This window comes from Micropterus salmoides, unplaced genomic scaffold (assembly GCF_014851395.1).
Source record: "Micropterus salmoides isolate LMB-PRFRI ecotype aquatic unplaced genomic scaffold, ASM1485139v1 Ms_hic_scaffold_3, whole genome shotgun sequence".
Taxonomy (NCBI): domain Eukaryota; kingdom Metazoa; phylum Chordata; class Actinopteri; order Centrarchiformes; family Centrarchidae; genus Micropterus; species Micropterus salmoides.
In genome coordinates this window covers 27,253,894-27,271,642 of record NW_024042261.1, presented here as the reverse complement: position 1 = coordinate 27,271,642, position 17,749 = coordinate 27,253,894, and the positions used below count along the sequence as shown (strand labels likewise).

General features: G+C 39.1%; 2 protein-coding genes across 2 annotated transcripts; both read left to right on the top strand.

Annotated features, from left to right (window-relative positions):
* The first annotated feature begins 1,023 nt into the window (after positions 1 to 1,023).
* LOC119883514 (vegetative cell wall protein gp1-like) lies at positions 1,024 to 9,374 on the top strand. Its single transcript, XM_038694201.1, has 2 exons — positions 1,024 to 1,299; positions 7,133 to 9,374. The coding sequence occupies exons 1-2, from the start codon at positions 1,060 to 1,062 to the stop codon at positions 7,640 to 7,642; spliced, it is 750 nt and encodes a 249-aa protein (XP_038550129.1). The 5' UTR covers positions 1,024 to 1,059; the 3' UTR covers positions 7,643 to 9,374.
* Positions 9,375 to 11,846: 2,472 nt separating this feature from the next.
* Positions 11,847 to 15,168, top strand: si:ch211-229d2.5. Its single transcript, XM_038694202.1, has 4 exons — positions 11,847 to 12,265; positions 12,442 to 12,595; positions 12,672 to 12,787; positions 14,351 to 15,168. Exons 2-4 carry the CDS (start codon positions 12,477 to 12,479, stop codon positions 14,464 to 14,466), a joined length of 351 nt encoding a protein of 116 aa, XP_038550130.1. The 5' UTR covers positions 11,847 to 12,265; positions 12,442 to 12,476; the 3' UTR covers positions 14,467 to 15,168.
* Positions 15,169 to 17,749: the final 2,581 nt, after the last annotated feature.

The following is a 17,749-nucleotide window of genomic DNA, read 5'->3' as shown; positions in this document are numbered from 1 at the left end:
TTCAAAACCTGCAATGTAAGTACTCAGTGTACTCACAGAAATGTCAATATCAACGACAAGTAATATGAAATGTAAATGTAATGAAATGTACTATGGAAAACCAACATGAATACCTCATCCAGCAACGGACAGGTTTAAAGAGATGAAAGGATAGGTTTGTGTTTTTTTGTAGTCTCAAAACAATGCTAAAATATGATATGTACAGTGAAAAGGTTATTGTTGGCTATGAGCATCCCCCTTCATAGGCATGGCCAAATTGTTAAAAATTAGGGACAAATCCACTCTTTTCCTTTCATGAAAAAATGTTTCCCAAACCTCCCAAGACCTGGGCTTTGATTCTGTGTGTATTTATATAATAGCATTGTGAACAGGGCATACTTTTAGGGAAAAATTAGTATGTGCACCCAATGTGTAACAAAGAAGAAACCGACATCAGAACATGTCTGGCGAGCGACCCTAGAAGGCACAGGCATGTGCCCACTACTGAGGACAAATTACGACTAAGTTGAGCAGAATCGAGTATATGGTGCATGGACACAGGATTTTAGGAGGCTAAGTTTAGTTGAAGCTAAATAAGGCTTAAGCAGTCTAGTTAAAAAATTAAATGGATATTGTTGTTAGGTCATTGTGTTGGTTTACTGTTGGAAGGAAGTATCCCACTGCTGCAGCTCAGCAAATAAACACAGAAAGACTAACTTCTAAAAAATACTTACGATATTTTTTGTGGCTTGTCTAAGTCAGACTGCTGAAGTATCTTAACTGTTTCTAATAAACTTTAGAATTTTGTCCTCTTACAGTTGAATCAGATTAAGAAAGCGTTATAGAGTCAGTATAGACAGAAGGAATCATAACAGCCACCAGTAACTCTTCTGGTGCATGCTCATCTCTAACCGATGAGCATGCAGTGCTAACTTTCTTTTATAATAGCAGGACACTTTACCCCTAGTTGCTCTAGGGGCGTACGACCTCTGACATATATAGCTATAGCTAACTCATGTACAAACTCCTGAAAGCACTTTTGAACTGGCCAATCAGGCCAGCTGTGACGAGGTCCACAAGATGAGGTATGCACGCACTCACACACACACACTGACGGGTGACATCATTGCGGCGGCTGATAATATCACTTCCTCCTCCTGCAGGTTCAGCGACCTGTTCGCCCGGGTCGAGGAGTACGAGGATTCCCAGACCAAGCCTCCCAAGTCCCACCGTAAGGCTCCGGCCTCCTCGCCTCGCTCCCGGAAAGGAGCGGTTCTGCCCAACAACAACGAGGAGGAGAGCGCCTCCAGCAGCGTCTCAGTACGTAGCCCCACCTCCACCTGCTCCTCTGTGTGAGGACAACCTGAATCTGCGTCTTGTTCTTTGATTGGTCCATTTCAAATCCACAACGGAAAATTTCATATTTAATGTGTCTGATTTGTGAAACCAGAAAGCAGCTTTGTGTCTTCACCAAGCAGGAACCTCCAGGTTTGAAAAAGGGAAGCCTCAAACCTGCATTCTCTCTAACAGCGAGCACTGGGGCGACTCCACTGGATCGAATAGAAGTGTATGAGAAAATGTGGCTACTTCTCAGCTGATTTATTACCTCAGTAAACACTTTCCTAATAAATTTAGTCTTCTTCAACACAGCATCAGCATCATTTAGTAAATTATGGTCCCATTTAGAGGAAAATAGACCAGAAAGCAGGTGAGGCTTTAGGTCATTACTTTCTATAAATGTAACTAAAAGACGTTCTGTTAGCTTCCTGCTCAGCTTCCAGTCTGAAGGGGAGATGTTTGTTAACCTGCTTCACTTCTCCAGCCGTTTGGGAACAACAGACTTTTTTTGGTCTGGAGAAGCTTAAGCATTTATTACCTGACACACCGACACCGTACTTTTACTGCCAGAATATTTTTCTCCTCTGAGATTCACTGTCACTTTCTGTCACTCGGACAATCAAACACACAGAGACCTCCAGATTAAAGGAGCTACTCTGATAACAGCACCTCAGGTAGACGTCCTGCAGGGTTTCCACGGGGTCTTACATTGAAAAGTTTGTGTTCTAGGTTTTAAATAATTTTAAACGGGTATTTATTTTCCAGCGTCCATGTAACGCCACCTGTAATGCTCATTGAAATGGCCCCGCAGCGCTCAAGAATGTTTTTTCCTCCCATGGTGGTGTAGTTCTTTCTGTCGCTGGTCCAAATATAATTTGCTGTATTACGACTACAAAGACCAGCAGGCAGCTTTCGTGTTATTGCTGCAAATCTTTCGGATTGTACCACAGATATAAAACGGATTTATTTCTTCAGCTATGGGGAAGTGCAAACTGATCGGTTCTTGGATGGAAAAACAGATCTTAGGGCTTAAAGCCAGTTTCTAGCAAAGTATTAGAAGCCTACTGTTGCTGCTTAATGAATGAGCGCCACTATTAAAATTTCACACGATCATTAATGATTAGCAGTTAGCTACGGTAACACTCAACGCATGGCTGCCTCCTTCTCCTCATTCTTCAAATGACGAGCGAATGTAAAAGAGAGAGTGGCAGAAAGTGACGGTGAAAGTTAGCGGAGGATAAGATCAGTGTTAATAGTGTGGTTAAATTAAAAAGAGAGGACGGTGTTTACTACGGAGAAGCTGACGTTAGTAACATTAAAGCAAATTAGGGATGCAAACTAACGTTAGTCCTTTTAAACTAATGAGGAGATTATTCTTTTGTAATAATTTTGTAATAATACAGAAGGGAGGTGGTTCTCATGTTGCCTATTATTTGTTAATTTCTACAAATGTATAAAGCAGTAAATTAAGAAACAAAAGGCAAACATGAGCTGTCCTATCTGTAATGATTCTGAGGTCATGTGTTTTCCTGCCATTATAACAGCTTGTTGCTGCGCAATGAATGTAAAATCATTGTGGAGAGCATCAAAACTAACCAAATGAATTTTTCCAGATCTAATGGTTATAATTCAACCCCAGTAGACTTATTTTAGCAAGTCTAGCTTTTGGGGTGTAGTTTATTCCAAATCTGGTCTACAGTAGATTGTCCTACTTATTCACAGATGTGATAATAACAATGTTCCAAAATTATGTGGAATTGCATATTTCTTTATTGGAAAACATAATTTTCTTGGGGGAGGACCCCCAATCCCCCTCACAAAAATACCATCTTAGTTTTTACATTATACCGCCCTGTGAAAGCATGTTTTGATCTCCATGGACATTATTTCTATTTTTACTTGTAAATGTACCTGCTTTGCACCTGTCTTGACTTCTCCCTGCACTCACTCACACACACACCTTTACCTCTGGTCTCTCACTGCCAACACACCGGCTTTCCCTGCTTCTCTCTGTATCCCTGTCTGCTCCCCTGAGTTCATACATTAGCAGTAGGTTATGTTTTATAAAATCACAGAAAAGACACAGAACTCTTTTATTTATTTTTTTCCTCCCCCACCGCTGATCCATTTTTCACGTCAGCAGGTCCACCACATGCCAGCTTGTTAATTACTTAGCTTATCAATGTCATCGTCCATCCCGGTGTTTCATTGTTGACATTGTCCGATGCAAATTTTGTAGACATCACTCAACCCTAATTTGAATACATTGATTTACTCTGCAAGTTATTTTGTGACTGCATTTCCTTTGTGCGTTTCTTTTTTTTAAGTCGTGATATAGGTCTTAATTTCATTCATAATGGTCTTTAAAAAGTCTTAAGAAGTCTTAAATTTCACCAGGTGAAACCTGCAGAAACCCTGATATTTTTCCATTACCTCGTCTACCTGACTTAACAATTTGCATAGTGTGGGACTAAGTATTTTAAACAATCTTTATTAGCTATCTTTATTTGCTTATGATTCCATAAAACTCCACCTTCAAAGCTTCCTTTTATATTATTTAAGAAAAAGTGCTGCTGATGGAATAAAATTATGCAGTCGCTTTTTCCACATAAGACAGTAAAATAAGTAGTAAAAGGACATTTTATTTAGCTCAAGATTCAAGTTATTATCACTTAAAACCAAAAAAATCTCATTAAGAATCTGGAAATAGAGAATGAAAACAAATTGATTTTCAAAATTGTTGCTGGTTAATTATCTGATCACGCCTTCAGTTACTTTGTCTATTCAGCTTTATGCAAGATGTGTCTGTTAAATGTAGAAATGACGGGAAGATGTTGTGAGAAGATTATACAACTAAAGAGAACTTGAATTGTAATAATGGAGTTGTATTTTTATTTTGGAGGACTACTATCTGAAAATGGGCATTTTGTAAATTTTAAGTTTACTAGTAGTAATTTTGTTGAGTGAGTTTCCATTAGTATTTGAGTCAAGCATAATAAATTTTTTGAGGACATTTCCCTCAGAGTATAAGCTGTGCACAATTACATTTATTGAGTAAAGAATAAGTGGAATTTAATTTTAATAAGCATCAGTGAATCAATGTAATTTAGTATGCCTTAAATGAAAGGTTTATTATTATTACCACTAAAAAAGTTTGAGGTAAACAGTTTGCACAAATATTTTGAGTATTCTGAACTTATTCGGGTTTACAGTGTTATAAAGGAATGTTTCAACTGTGAAGGAATAATTACTATGACACAGGATTCCTCGGGTCATTATAGGGTCAATTGCTGAGCTAAAGTAAGCCAAAGGTGACAACCAGGTACTATCCAAAAAAGAGAAGGTCAGACTTTGTTTCTCCTCTTTGCCTCCTTGTCAACTGATTAATGCTGCTTTCTTGATAATGATGCACTGTTATTCATTTGTTAGGTAACCCATGGCCGATATTATCTATATTTTCATAAGTTTTTTTAAGTTTCATTACAGACAGACTCCATCCACACTAAAACAAATATGATCTCCATCCACACCAGCATTTTAGCTGTGTATCAGAGTTGATCTCCGTCTATATTAAAATGACTGAAAACGCACATGTAGTGGTCGTTCACGTACACTGGGCATGCACATGCCGGTGTAAACATGAAGCAGATGGTCTATTCCGTAGTTACAGAAGATTTGGCAAAAGAATAAAGTAATGGAGACTAAGAATCACACCAGATTTTATTTTGCATGGACGAATAACGAGCTGAAACGGTTACTGAATGTAACATAGGAGTTTAAAGCGACGCAAAATAGACTGGGAGTTGTTGCAAAGTAAACAACGGCATGCACAGTACAAGTGTAGGATATGTGTGTTATTTGCATGGTACAAAATATTTTAATAAAAATACCAAATCAAAAACTTGGCAGTAGCGTCAGCTGTTTCTGCTTTGACTTATAAGACCCAATCACAGAGCCAAACGTGAGTGTCTGCGTCATCGTTTTAAATGTACTCTGTTTTTGCCCGTGTGCACTAAAACTACCCAGTTTTAAAACGAAAAACGGGGTCAACAGCGTTTATAAACTTCTCCGTTTTAGATCTTCATTTTCGCCGTTTTAGTCTTGACGGGAGGTTCAAACATAGCAAAAGGTCTCTGTTTTGACGCACGATGTGTCTTGATTTGAACCAATAACTAATGCTCTTCACACACATAGATGTGAACGATGAACTTATCTGGACACATTTTTGTAGGTGTAAGAAGGATAAATATCCCAGATACGAAGTATTCTTCAGATTTGATGTTGGCATTCCATGTGTTCACACATTGTATACTGGCACTGTATCTCCTCGCCCGCTCAGTAAACCATCCAAGTCTTCATCAGTCTCCAAAACATTTTCATTTCACCTGAACCTGGCTCAGTGTATGGTTCGTTCTTTGATTATTTCGTTTCAAAACTAAATCAGAAAAAACAAAAAACTCTTTTTTGGTTTTTCCATTTTAAAACCAAAATGCTCCAGGGGCGTGCAATCTCTGACCATCTGTTTTGTTTTTCTGTTTTAAACAAAGGAGCTGTGTGAAACAAAAAGTCAATATTACATATTTAAGCTATTTATTTTATTTTAGAGACTATAGTCTAAGGCTGTTTCTTTTCAAGTCGCATCTCCTATCAACTATGGCAAATATGATTGTAGAAGTGAGCACTATAGGCCTATTATAGCCACATACGAAAAACTAAATGAGAATATACTTGTTTTGCAAGATTGCGTCAAGCTGGAGGAGCCGCTCAAAATTCTCCAATTTCTAGATTAAGTACGTCAGCATCAAGGAAGCATTTTGTTTTGGGCTGATCTGACGCAGCTGGTAACCTCTACGATCTAATCCTTAATCACTTTCTAACCATCTCCAATGGTTAGCTTAGCATAAAGACTGAAAACATAAGGAAGCAGCTGGCCTTGCTTTGTCCAAACTGTCAAAATCTGCTTAAGCTCACTAATCAACATGTTACATGATGTGTTTAATTTGTACAAAAACCAAAGTGAAAAAACAAGCACTTATGTTTGTGGTATTAGAGCTTTGAAGATCTGAATACCCTGACATACGATTTTAAGCTCAGGAACAAGCAAGTATAAGTAGACCTTTAGTTGAGATTGTTTGGTCAGCTGCTGTTTCCAAGGTCAAGAATATGAACTGCCCAGTTCCCATATTAAGATCAGAGCTAGATTCAAAAGTGGCAGAATTTTTTTAATCAACACATTAGGCTATACATTTGTTTGATATATTGTTGCCACTGAACACAAAGCATCATCAAATGTGCTGATTTTGAATTTTCTCAGATAAACAGAAGGATTAGTTGTTACTTTATGGGTTGAGAAAATTCGCCTAGCTCTGAATCTAAATACACTTTTTACAAACCCGGAGGATTGTCTGAAAAAATGCACATTCACAAAGCGCTCATAAAAACTTGACGTTCTGTTGTGGTGGCAGCCCGGCTGATGCTGAGTGTCCTGTTTATTTCTCCTTTTTTCTTGTGATTCTGTTTCCCCTTGTGTTTTGGCCTGCCTCTCTGTGTCTCCCTCTCTCTCTCGCTGCTCCTGAGCCCAGCTGACGATCCACACCTGCACCTCGTCAGCCACCTCCTCTGCCTGCCACACCTGCCCGCAATCAACTCCATCCCTGCCAGTATTTCAACCACATTTATTTAATCCACACAATCTCTGCTTGATCGTCGTTGCACCTGACCTGGTGCCACTACTTGCCTCAAGCCTTTTTTGCTACATTTCTGTTCCCTGTTCTGTTTTCCCTGCTACTAACCCTGTCTGTCTGCCTTTCCCCAGGTCCACTCACCTCCGTCAAGTCAGCAGCTTCCACGGTACTCTCTCAGCTCCCCCTCGTGCCTCTCAGTCAGCCTGCCACCACACTCCTCCACCAACCACCTGGTCAGTTCTCCTGTGCCTCCTCGGCCCCCGGTGCCTTCCAGTTCCCTCGCCCCAGCCTTCTGGGTCCCACCTGCTCCTCGGCTCCCTTGCCTCAGACTCTTCTGCCCTACTTGCTCCTCGGTCCCCTGTGCCTGTATTCCCCCGGCATCCACCTCTCCCTCACCTCCACTTCCTCAACCCCTTTTTCCCTCAAAACCAACTTCACCTGAGCGTTGCTTTTGGGTCCTCTCTGTCCAACATGCACAACACGTTCTGGAGATACATGGTTTTTATACAGTACTATTTAATATCAATAACTGTTTTGTATTTGTTTATATGTACACCTTATCAAAATCAGTAAACGCAACCTGCCATTTGCTAATGGTTGACTGCATAATGACACATAATTGTATTGTAGATAACGAATAATGGTTTCATGCCAGTTCCTCCAGCATGTGGGAGAGGTTTGCATTCAGGGAGAGAGGCTTTCTGCCTTTCTATTTTCCTAAACCTAGATAACTAGTTTTGATGCCTAAACACAACCAGGTAGTAAGGCTTTCTGGTAAGAGGCCCTGAGGGCAAACTTTTTCCATGTGCATGATTTATCAGACTCCAATCAGTGAAGTTGAATTATCCCTCTTTAATATTGGCACATATCTGTAAAAGTTTTCGAAATGTCATAGCCTTGTGGGTGTCTAATCTCCAGCAAAATGAACAAAATACCAGGCACTGCCAGAGCTCATTTGATGACTGCTAGAATTAATCTTTCATTTTTTGTTGTATTGATTTTCTTTTCTGATGACCTATATAAATGTCTGTCGGCGGTAGCTGCGTCGCACATGTCTGACTCTGCGGCTGTTGCTGTGACCCACACGGCTCTGCTGCTTTCACTGCTCTTTATCACTCTAATCCCTCATTTCAACAGTTATTTTGTGATGTATTCAGCGTCCACAATGACCACAGATAACTGAAATGAGAGGAATAAATGCTATCATTCCCCCCTCTCAGTTTACTATCAGCGATAATTGATTAAACCCTCTTACCAAAATTGAAATGCGGCTGGGTTTTGGCATTGCACGTTGAAGCCAAGTTCAGGCAAGTCAAGACCAAAGAAAACTTAATTTTTAAAGACCTGAGAAATTTGTATGAGGGAGTGTGTGTGGGCATGAGAAAAGGAGGACTTGGTTGAACATGTCATAATTATAATGTGTGCTGTGTTTGACAGAGTGGTGTCATATGTTTGACATGTGTTAAAGTTTGTGGCTCACCTGACAAGATCAGGTTTCAACAGTCCTTTAATCCTTTTTGTCAGTCAAATCAGTTAAACCCCAACATTAACCTAATTTTAAATGACGCTCTAAATAATTTGTACTTTGGCTCACAGGCACTCACTGTGCATGAAAATGTGCTTTGGAGGGAGGCCTGAAGGGGTGTTACTTTTTTGGTTGGATACTTTCATATTCTTGCTAGTTTCTCCAACGTTGCCTTCTCCAGCTTTAAAGTTGATGATACATGGAGCAACTTTTAGAGCAATGGTGCTGGGCAATGTTGCCGTCAATGGTAATGAGTAAAGATTACTATAAAAGGGTGCATTTCACTCACAAAGCCATATGGACATTGTTTCAGCATGTAACTCTGTGTTAGGTTTCATCATTTGCCTCCAGGAAATAACCACACCACAAAAAGTTTGTTCAGCCCCGCCAAAGTGACACTGATCCTGTTTTCATTCAATCCTAAAACAGTGTTGTGACCACACCACGGTCATGTTCACCATATATACCAACCCACTGCCCTATAATCACAAACCAGCAACGACACTGAGGAAGTAAAATCCAGGCTGAGAAGCAAACAAAGTCTCCTCAACTGATCGCTCTGGATTAAGCATCTAAATTTGGACCTTTATTGTTCACTGGATTTACATTTGTTTTCTTATGCGCTGTGTTGGATTTATTATGATTTTCTGTGTTTGATGTGAGGTTGTTTGCCTCAGCTTGTTCACAAAAGGCAGAGCGGCAAGATGGCTTTATTCAGCTTCCTCATCCTGACCTCCTTGTGTATTGCGGCCGAGAGGCCCTAAGCAAATCTGATTGTAAAGCATATGCCAAATGACCTTGACCTTCAAGCTCACATTTCTGTATTGGATAATAAAAGGGTCATATTATTTGTTAGTTCAGATGTGGACCTTTAGGGATGCCATATTTTAGTTAACTTCAGATACTTAATTAACACACTTGAAAGAGTGTTTATTGCACTGGTAAGTATGTGTTTACACAACCTGTTCCCATTCAATAGTCAACGCTGATTATTTATACTAACATACTAATTTTTACACAAAACATGGACTTTTCCTAAACCTAACAAAGTAGTTTTGGTGCCTAAACTAAACTGCCAAATTTCACAACATTAGCAGGTGTTTAGTCTAACCAGCATTAAATATTTAATATTGCTAAATTGGTCGCAGTTTTTCTGCAACCAATTCAATTCATTTTAAATGTATTTTTGATATGGAATTTCAGCTTTTCTATTATATTGTTCCTTACATACAGAATCATTTTCAGCATTTTGTTTCACACAATTCCTCCATCTGAATATGCTGAATAGTAGTTTGGATTATTCCATAAAGTGAATGAATATCACTTCAGAATCTTTTCTAATATAATGACGTCTTTTCACCATCAGAATACACTGATATCGCTGTGGTGTGTGGCACGTCATACATTGATCTGGCAATTCAAATCTGCCCGGCTATCTACAGCGGATACAACAAAAGCTTACTGATCCTCAACTACAACGCAGACATTGTGGACTGTCAGGGAAAGGTGGACACCTCATTGACACCTCCTGTGTTGAGATTCAGCATCCAAATCAAACAGACAAAAGCCTGTGGGAGTGACTTCTTGGTGAGTATTGTATCAGTGAATGTCCTGATGTAAAGTCATGAGGAACGGTGATCACCGGACTTGTTAACCTTCAGCTGAGAAGAGTTGGAGCAGATTTAGAAAAGTGAAAGGAGATAAAAGTACTGTTTTTTGGCCAAGAAGTAGTGAAAAAGAAAGCACTTAGACCAGAAATCCTATAATTTCAGCCAGACATAGGCTAGATGAGGTGAATCAGTCTGCTCTTGACTTGATGTAACAGACACACGCAATCCTATCGGTCTCTTTTTCGGAGAAGAAAGTTGTTCCACTTTCTGGGTGTGATTTCATCACTACTGCCTGCTGTGCCAGAGACATTGGCCAAAATTTATTTTTAACCATTTCTTAATTAATCATGTTATCATTAAATAATTCTTCAGACCACCAGTGCACTAGGGACCAGTATATTTCCAGACTTCTCCAACCTCACCCTCACCTACAACACAGAGCTCAAGTATTACTATTCATGTCCTTATCCACTGGAGTACCTCATTAACAACACTAAGGTGGCTATGTAAGTTGTAATTTGTAGGTTAAAAAGACATTAACACCTAAAATTTCACTTGTGTGAAGTGTGATCTTGTTCCTTTCTTCCTTGTAGGTCATCCTTCATTGTTTTGAAGGACAACAATGGGAGCTTCATCAGTACCCTCAGCATGTCCTTATACCAGGTGCTACCTTACACCTTTCTCACATATAGTACTATACATACACTTTTTTCCTCTTGGCATCAATGTAAACTGTATCTCCAAAAGATTCATCTTGTGTAAGAGCTTATAATGTTTTTCTTTTAACTTCTCTTCCTTTGACCCAGATGTTCCCATTATTTTTGTGGCCCTTTACAAAAAAGTAATTTTAGTTAAGGAACTTGTCATGTTTTAGATGTCTATGGTGGTCAAGTTCCACCAAAGAGCACCTCTAAACTTAGCCCAAAGAGGTAAAATTATCCAATATTTTATCAAAATAAAGAACACAGAAAAGTCCAATCAAAATCTGTGAAGCAGAACGTTGTTTTTTCTTGTTTCATATTTGTTTTGCGACCCACTGGAGGGCCCCATCAGTCATTAGTCACAGAGGGTTTTTATACAGAATGAGTACTTTTACTTTTGATACTTTATTTTCATTTTGCTGATAATACTTATAAACTTTCACTTCAGTCCGATTTTTAATGCAGGATTATTACTTTTAATTTAGTGTTATAGTTTTTAAGTAGTTTTTAGTTTTTTACATTGTTGTACTAGTATTTTTACTTAAGTAAAGGAAATTTATACTTCTTCCACCACTGCAAGTTATTTGCTTAGTGACACATTTATTAAGTAACTCACCCCTACTTACAGCAAAGTGTAAGAGTAGTTGTCAAGTGATCACATGATAAATCTTATGTATACTCTGAGCAGAAAGAGGACCTACAATATTGTTGTTGCCACATCCAAAGCAATGTATTTTATTCTGTGATATGTTGTGCCAAGGTCGCGGGTTCAAATCCCGGTTGCCCCGGCCTTTCTGTGTGGAGTTTGCATGTTCTCCCTGTGTCTGCGTCGGTTCTCTGCGGGTGCTCCGGCTTCCTCCCACTGTCCAAAGACATGCGGCCTAGGTTGAGTGGTGACTCTAAATTGTCCTTAGGTGTGAGTGTGACTGGTTGTTTGTCTGTGTGGCCCTGCAATGGACTGGCGACCAGTCCAGGGTGTACCCCGCCTTTTGCCCGATGTCAGCTGGGATTGGCTCCAGCCCCCATGATCCTGTACACAGGATAAGCGGGTGACGATGGATGGATGGATATGTTGTTCTGCAAAACAAGATTAATAAAAAAAAGTTAGTGTAACAGATTTTATTCTTATGTTTGTGAATAGGAGTAAAAGTGAAGATTAAAATTTTTCTTTTAGCATTTTGATAACTACAGATCCTCAATGTCAGTAAAGGCTACATGCATGGAAACCAGAGTCAATGTCTAGATCTCTCCTAGTATCCAACCACAGGACTGTGTTTAGATAGAATGTAAATCTTAGGACCTGTGACCTGGAGTCTGACTGGCTGCTGGGCACCTCATTCTTTCTCCACAGGTACTCTTTTGGACCAGTGCTACGCCTCGGTGAATCCACAGCCCTCAAACTCTACCATCTATAATCTGTTTTTTCTCGTAAGTCACAAAAACACCTGAAAATATTCTGTGAAAGAGCTGCCCACTAATTGTAACGTGAATTTCCTCCAGTTCTTCAAGGCTTGATAGGAAGCCCTGCCTTTCTATTATTAATACACTTCCTGCATGTATCCCTGTGATGTGAAAATGGGACACTTGTTTGCCTTTTCTGAAAGGTGCTCCGTAGATAAGCTCACCACCATGCTGGAGAATGGAAATAGCCAAAAGGCCCGCTTCTACTTCCTGGTGTTCCGCTTCATTGAGCAGCAGAATCAGACCATCTCCACTTACTATCTGCACTGCATCACCCGCACCTGCAGAACCTTCAAGGTAGGAAGGCACTACATGCATTTCAAGCAGGAGTCTCCAATTCCAGCCAGATCATCAACGCATGTCTCTTCTACAGGTTTGACCCACAGCAATGCAACAGGAAGAGGAGGAGTGTGGGGACCACGGTTCTCCAAGCGGGCATCACTGATCCATCTGTGCTCACAGTGGCTATAAGGGCCGAGGCAGAAAACTGTACGTCCCCAATGTGTCTTTCTTTTTGTGCAAACGAGTCAGATCAAAGATATGCACACTGTAATGATAGCACCCAGTAGATTTAATCAAGTCAAATCCATTTTTTATATAGCCCAATATCACAAATTTACATGCATAATTAAAGGAACAGCTTGACATTTTGGGAAATATGCTTATTCACTTTAATTTTGAGAGTTAGATAAGAAGGTTGATACCACTCACATGGCTGAAAGCTAATTATGAAGCTACAGCCAGTAGCAAATTGCAAAGGCAACAGAACCCAACTACCTAAACTCCAACTATAAAGCTCACTAATGTCCTCATACCTAAACGACTAAATAGGTCACTTGTCAAGTGTCCCAAAATGATATATAACACCGTTTTCCAAAACAACAGTTTTTTTCTTCTTCACACTTGAGTTTTTTTGAGAGTTTCAAAAATTTCTTTGGGTGTATTATTATTATTGTCATTCAATTATTTATTATTCTGTTATTTAATTATTTTGTTTTGTTTTACAGATATTCAAAAGTAATACTTAAATATAAAAAAAATAAATAACTTGACTGTTCTCCTAAACAACATGTACGAGCGTTGACAAGTACCAGTCGAGTGGCAGGTGTATCAGACTTTTTATTAATCGCCCGTGGGAGAAATTTAGGTCAACATAGCAGCTCAAAGGGATATAAAAGAACAGGTGCAGTTTTGTAGAACTATCAACACACTATTTACACTATAAGGTACCTTACAGAAGTCACGTGATGTAAGTCACAAAATATTTAACACGTGGCAAATGTAAAAAAAATGTCAACTTTCAGACGGGACTTAAACCAGTTTATATGACACATCCATCGCCCCCACTACCATCTTTATAAGGGCTTTGCTGATCTTTAGACCACGTCACAGGACTTCTTCAGCCACAAGAGGTTGCGGCCTAACAACAAACTTTAATTATGTGTTGTAAAAAGTCTCAACCTGTACAGCCATTTTTCTGGTGAGGACGAGCTGTTAAAACATTACATTTAGTATAAAACTAATTCCTTGCCTGGCGCCTGATTTCCTGGAGTTTGGTTGTTACCCTGGGGTAGCCAGGCAGTTACTGATCCCAGAAAATATACATTCATATTATACAACAATATGTTGCATGTAGCACTAACCTTCATTAAAATGTAATACATAAAATCACATAAATCATCTGTGTTTTTTGATCCAGAGCCTGTAAAGGTCTTTGTTTTCGCCAAACGTGTAATGTTTCTCCTTTTACTCTGTGTATCTCTGTAGTTGTCTATTTTCAAATATTATGGCAAATACAATATTTTGGATATAATCGCCCTCATAATGAAATACTGACACTTTCTTTCTTTCTTGCAGCCATTCTCTCCAAAGAAGAGAGTAAATGTGTTATTTATTAACTTGACTGCCATGAGAACAGCCATTCACAAAGTTTTTACTAATTAGATTCCTCTAGAAATGAAAAGCATTTCTTATCTGCAGGAAGTCATAATGTCTTCTGTTGTGTGCTGGAATTGAGCATCCCATAATGGTTCCACTCTCATTTGTGCACAGCGCTGTCTGGTGGTGAGTCTGATGACAACGGCATGTGCATTGGTCTGGGAATTGCTGTAGCTGTCCTCTTTGTGATAGGGGTGACAGCCGTGATGATGGCGGCATTTGTTGGTTGAAAACTGAAGCAGCTAAACTACCAGCAGCCCATAACGGTGACGAATGGAGGTCACCGCAGGCTTAAATAAAATAATGAGTTTGACAAGTTGACATTCAGATACTGGTGGAGGTGCATAATGTATGTATGTAGGACTCTGCTGCATTGAATCACACTATTGACTGTTAGAAGTTGTGGAAGGTGAATTCTGAATAATGCACCTTGCAATCATGATGCACTGCATGATAAAAAAGAAAAAATAAGAAAGAAAGAAAGACACTTATTTGCTTTCTCCAGGAAAGTACTGGTCCCGGGCAAGAAATAGTCTGACAAATTCCTGGTATTGCATGAAACGCAGTGATAGCAAAACAAATGAGCGGGTATATTGTTGGGTTTCTGTAAATATCATCACAGAGTACGGTCTAGACCTGCTCCTTTATGAAAAGCGCTCTGAGATAACTGTTGTTGTGATTTGGCGCTATATAAATAAAATTGAAAATTGAATTGAATATTTAGGTTTTTATTTGCATTATTTACTTGTTTTAATGATGTATTCATGCCTGATTATATCAGTAATACTTGTAATAATGTATAATCTATTGTGGCTGTTCTGAGAAAGTTTGTATATTTCCACGAAGTGAATGATTGCTTCTGTGTACTTTGTGCCACTTTCTTTATGTCACACATGCATTATTATTGCTATTAAAGCTTGCAAGACATGAAACAAGAGGTTGGGTCTTTCAACAGCAGACACTCAGTCCTATGTTAGAGTGCATTTTATGGTCCACTTGAAACAATTCCTGACATACAAGAAGTCTTTGGTTATCTTCAGTACAGTCTGTGAATTTAAAGGAAATGAAAAGGATTAATTCATCAAACTCAGTATAACTGGCACACACACGTCCATGCTGTTTTATAACTGGAGGAATGAAGATTATACAAAAAAGTAGAGCTGTTAAATATGAATATCAGTATTTCAAATTCATACTTTCGGGACTTTCCTTCAGTTTGAGGTTTGATGTGCTTTGCTTTGGAGGCACAGAGGATGAAATAAAGTTTGTTCTGAGATTGGTGGAGCCATGTTTTTGTAATGATCCTCCACTAGAGGGTGTCTAATCACCATTTTCTTAATGTTGTTTTTTGAAGGCTTGTACTGCATCCTTTACCAGCCTGCAGTGCAGCAAGTAATGCATTTTGTGGATAGTTTAGCACCCAGAAATGTCCAAAATACAGATATTATAATATTTTTAATTAAAACAAACTCCATGAATCAGTCAGGATTATATTTGTCACAAGCTTATTTCTCTTCAGCTTCCTTTGGGCCCGGAAAGTTCACAAGTTGCCTTTGCAGTTTATGTGGTCATGGGAAGGTAAGATCAATGATTTTCTGAAAAGCCATATGTCTTCCCCAGTAAACTGTAAAAGAACAAGTGAAGTAATCATCTGGCTTGACAAATGATCTAATTACAAGTTGCTGTGTTGTTAAGTAGGCCATGAAAAACTCCATGACAAGACGACCCACTTTGAAATGTGAGGGGGGATAAATAAGCTGAGCTGAAAGGTAGTGCTCCATTAGGACTGCAGTTACTGTATGTTTGGGATAAGTCCCACTTTTATGAGTTCCCTGTAATTTAATTAAACCAACAGGGATAAACGCATGCTCTGTCAATCTCTAATGGTGTGGACATTAACCTTTGCTTTGCCCTTTATAATGTTAATAGCTGTGGGGGAAAGAGCATTGTGAAATTTGTGGTGCACTTGCTGCTTATGTTGCTCTTGACAGTGCATATTTTAATGTATCTGCCCATATTTAAAGTCAACTCATGTTGTGATGCATCTTTGTAAGGGACATGTGTATTGCTGCCATTAAAAATCTGTTTAGGATGCAGATGAAATTGTGCTCTTTTTTTTATACTGGCCTTAACATTTTGGTCTGTTTTGTCCTCAGCTGAAAGAAAAATTGTCCTGTCACTTCCATTCTAATTAATATGCATATGAGTCTGTCTGTAGGCTGTACATTAAGTTTAGTAGACAGCACAGTCGATGGACCATTTGTAATTTAGGGCAGGCATATGAACATGATGTCTTTTAATAAACAGTGTCAGTGCTGTGCTAATAGGCTGATGTGATGTGCTAAAAAAATAAAGGTGGGGATGGGTTCAAGATAGATAAATGTGAAAAAGCCTTACAAAGGTAGGTCTCTGCTACACTGCTGAGCTGGAAGGTCCAGCTGTTCCATTAACCTTTTGTAATGAGACAGTGAAGCTGTGAATCTGTGGGCAAAATATAAAATAATGTTCACGTCATATCAAAGGAAGCAGGAGAAGAACAAGCCAGACACCCCACATTGTATCCTGCAGATGTTTAAGGGAATAGTTCAACATTTTAGGAAATCCAATGATTTGGTTTCTTGCAGAGAGTTATGTAGATGAGAAGATTGACACTACTGTCATATCTATTAGCTGAAGTAACAGCTAAGCTGGAACCACTGTTAGCTTAAGCTTAGCATAAAGAGTGGCAACAGTGGAAACAAGAAGGAAAGCAAATAAGTTAATTACTGAGCATTAGAGATGCAGGTAGACAGATTTTGTTACCTTTGGAAAGGTCCGGCCTAGTTGTGTCCCCCTTATTACATTTCCATTATGCTAAGCTTAGCTAACAGTCTCCTGGTTTCAGCTTAGCAGTTAGCTCCAGCGAATAGACAGATATGAGAGAGGTGTTGATCTTCTCATGTAACTCTGAGCAAGAAAGCAAATAGTTAAGTGTATTTCCCAAAATGTCCAACCATTGACATTAACATCCAAGTCGTAATTACAACTGGGAAACTGACTTTTCTGAAAGCTCTAACTTAATTGCCAATTAATAACATATAATGCCTCTAAATCAAGCAAACATGGATGTTTGTTTAATTTAAAATTTAAATTTAATGGATCCAGTGTTGTTACTGATATTCTGTGCTATATTGTTTCAGTCTCATATGACCATCTCTTAAACACCTCTTCCACAGTAAGCCCTGCTAAGCTAATCGTCTCGTATCTCTCTACATTTCACTAAAGTATACCTACTGGAGCCTGCAGGACAATAAAATCCAAAATATCCAACAAAGACTTGCCAAGGTATCCCCAGCCAGCAGCTGGTGTTTATGTGATACAATATGAATGCAGCATATGCCCAAGTGTAGGTACAGCATCAGTGCAGTCGGTGTGGAATGTGTAAGTTAGTGTTGGTCCAATTAGTGTTGAGAGCGGAGTGGGCAAGGGTGAATGTAGAACACCAAACACACTGTTGAGCCTTCAGGGGGTTTT

Coding starts and splice junctions, on each gene's coding strand:
- LOC119883514 (XM_038694201.1), top strand. CDS start 1,060: ATGAGGTATGCACGCACTCACACACACACACTGACGGGTGACATCATT. Junction 1,300..7,132: donor GCGCCTCCAGCAGCGTCTCA/GTACGTAGCCCC, acceptor GCCTTTCCCCAG/GTCCACTCACCTCCGTCAAG.
- si:ch211-229d2.5 (XM_038694202.1), top strand. CDS start 12,477: ATGGAAATAGCCAAAAGGCCCGCTTCTACTTCCTGGTGTTCCGCTTCA. Junction 12,596..12,671: donor GCACCTGCAGAACCTTCAAG/GTAGGAAGGCAC, acceptor TCTCTTCTACAG/GTTTGACCCACAGCAATGCA. Junction 12,788..14,350: donor AAGGGCCGAGGCAGAAAACT/GTACGTCCCCAA, acceptor ATTTGTGCACAG/CGCTGTCTGGTGGTGAGTCT.